The 3,167-nt window shown below is 31.5% G+C and overlaps 1 protein-coding gene across 1 annotated transcript; it reads left to right on the forward strand.

Moving 5' to 3' along the window:
* The first annotated feature begins 1,768 nt into the window (after window positions 1–1,768).
* LOC107424884 (23 kDa jasmonate-induced protein-like) lies at window positions 1,769–2,854 on the forward strand. The gene is made up of 2 exons (XM_016034772.4): window positions 1,769–2,118; window positions 2,390–2,854. The coding sequence occupies exons 1-2, from the start codon at window positions 1,837–1,839 to the stop codon at window positions 2,576–2,578; spliced, it is 471 nt and encodes a 156-aa protein (XP_015890258.2). The 5' UTR covers window positions 1,769–1,836; the 3' UTR covers window positions 2,579–2,854.
* Window positions 2,855–3,167: the final 313 nt, after the last annotated feature.

Raw genomic sequence — 3,167 nt, forward strand, 5'->3', positions numbered from 1 at the left:
TTCTATATTGCTTAATTAAATTCCTTTATTTTTTTATATTATTAATATTAAAGGTGTACAGTAGATGGGGTCACTCACTAAGATGATTAGCATCTCACACTCTTAAATTCCATTCCCCTAGGTTCAGGTTGGAGATGTTGATTGTCCGGGGCGAGCCCAACGTCTCAGTTCGTTTGCCGAAGGTTCAAGAAGTTTTTCTTCCCTTTTTCCTCTCCATCCTGTATTACTTCTTATCTGTCATTTTATAAATTTCACATTTATCTGTATAATACTCTGTATACTATATTGGACGTGTAGTTATTATTTATGCACTGGATTGCTGCTGTTATTTGAAGTGCTGAAATTCGGGAATCAATTTGTAGTATTGTGGGAGGAATAAGGAGGTGTTTATAGAAGTGTGTTTTCAGTGCAGGGATATTAGGACCATCTATTTATTTCCTTGCCAATTTTTCTCATGCTGACGGGATTTCATTATTTTATTAGAAAAGAAACTATTCTATTACAAACTTGTACGTTCACATTAGGCATTCTTTGTTTAAGGACAAAACCAAAGAAAATTCGAAATATATATATATATATACGTATATATATTTTTGGTAAATATGTATATGTATATACTTTGAGGGGACTACTAATGACCTGTTGCTTGTTTGTACTTCACTATCCCTAGTCATAGCTCCCTATAAATGAGTCCCCATGATTTAACGCCAGGTGTATTAAATTTTTCCACGTTGCTGACCTCATGCACTGTGACGTCAAATACCAAATGGAAATAGTTTCACACGATAAAACATATATGGGAGTCGTAGACCTGGGAGACTGGTCAGCAGTTCTCTAGCTAGTGCAGATATAATCTTTTTATTTTAATTCATCTTAATTGTTATTATATTTTATTAGTTAATTTGTCAATGCAATTCAAAAAATTTATACAAAATAATTAAATTATTTAACCGTCATCATCTCAAAAAATACGAAATCCAATTTTAGTTATAAAAATAAAAATAATTATGATAAAAACTATATCTTGTGTTTTTTATTTGGTTCTTCGTTTAACAAGATGTATGGACGTATAGTGATTATGTACAACAGCACTCAACTCATGTAGATCAACATCAAGACTGGAGCCATCATAGAAACTCTATCTTTTCTCATCTAACAAATAGATATGAGAGAGATAGTTTACCACGTGAACAATTTAAGTGCAAATTATTTTAACAACAAAATAATAATAATAATATTAATAAATAAAATAAATAAATAAATAAAACACAAAAAAAAAAAATACTCTTTTTACGAAAAAAAAACTTGAGTGTAAAGCTTTTTTAAAAAATTCGTATGAAGTTAGGTCGGTTCTGCTTTACTGTATTATAATTAAAGTTGTTGCGTACAAATTATATGAATACATGCAGTCGCTTGTTAATATACAGTGAATATGTTCAAGTTTATTCATATATATTTTCTTGATTTCTTTATTGTCAAAATTTATCATATATTTTACAGTTGGTGAACTCACGCATGTATATATGTAAATTTATACGGCATCAAATACAGGTTATATACAGTTATATGATGTGTTGTGAACCAATATTTAATGGGTGTGGAAATTTTGCATCAATTAATTAATTACCCAACCTAGAGCAGTGGGCCAGATCCGGAGTTTGTTTTTTTCTAAATAGATAGCACTGAGTAATTAGTGCCCAGCTACTTGTGCTAGCTGGCACAAATTTTCTTACTATATATATAGATATATAGGTTATGGATTGGCAATGAACAATTAAACTATTTTCTTAGTACGTACTTAAGAATATAGTGAGTAATAGCTAGCTGATCCAAGAAATGGCCATTGAGAACCTGTTCACGTTAGGCAAAATCTACAATGCCACTGGAATCAAACTTTCTGGGCGGCACCATGACTGGTATGGTGTGTATGGAAGTCAAGGATACCCAGCACAGCTGGATCGAGGACAGAAGGGTTGGTTTATTCATCTCGGATCTGTTCCAGTTGCAGGACCACCTGCTCGTTCATCAGGGGCCATCGTCTATCGTGGCCATATTAATGACGAACTTGAATTTGATTGGATTGTGGCGTGGGACAATCAAATCAATTCCCCGAATAAAGTAACTACATAAATATAATTAAGCTACCTTGCTACTATATATTATATTATATCATATTTTAATAATATTGTACTACTGTTTTATTACGTAAATTACATACTAGCAAATCATCATGATGCTCATGCATTTTCTATATAATTGTTTTATTTATATATTATTATTTTTTCATTTTATATGTATATATATATATATATATTTGCTTAGTTTTATCAAATACATGATTAGACATATATATGATTGGGATTTTTATACGCATGATAATGATATGCAGGTATACACTTCAGTCAGGGCACCAGTCCTGAAGCCCGTTGATTGGAACGAGATACAGCAAGAGCTGATCAATTCTAAGAATGAAAGCACTAGCAGCGATGGTGGATTATTGGCCCATGTGTCAATTGGTGATGGCAATTTTCCTGTACTTCGCGCAGTACTCTCACCACAAGCACCTTCCAGGAAATAGGCTGCCATCTGGCACTAGTCATATAGTATATATAATATATGTGCATGCATGCTTGCATGTATGGTATGTGGAATAATGCCATCATATACATATGTATGGCCACATTTTATGTTAAGTGTATTGTATGCTAAGGCTGCCTAGCTGTAGCTGATGACAGTCATAATTAATATGCAAGGTGTGTGGAATAATGCCATTGTGGTTTATGACATGGCAACTTTATGTTAATTTTATGTTATATATGCTATGGCTTTCAATGAATATTATTAAATTATATTATCATTTTGTCTTCACATATATCAAGAAACAATTCTTGTTATGTATGTCAACTATCGAATCCAGATTTTCAAGTCCATTTTTAATATTTTTATCTTCGTGGAAGACTGATAATTTCATCTCTCATGCATTAAAAATCGTTAATAAAAAAATAAACGAACTGTAAAAAATAAATAAATTATTTTTTTAAAATAAAATAAGATTCTATCAGCCATATATAGGAACAAAATAAAAGATTTCCATCCGTCATATACATTTGAAGTGTTGCTATATACAACAGCCAATTGATTGTCCTATTTTTCAAAAGTTTTGGGTA

The sequence above is a fragment of the Ziziphus jujuba genome, chromosome 12 (genome assembly GCF_031755915.1).
Source record: "Ziziphus jujuba cultivar Dongzao chromosome 12, ASM3175591v1".
NCBI classification, from domain to species: domain Eukaryota; kingdom Viridiplantae; phylum Streptophyta; class Magnoliopsida; order Rosales; family Rhamnaceae; genus Ziziphus; species Ziziphus jujuba.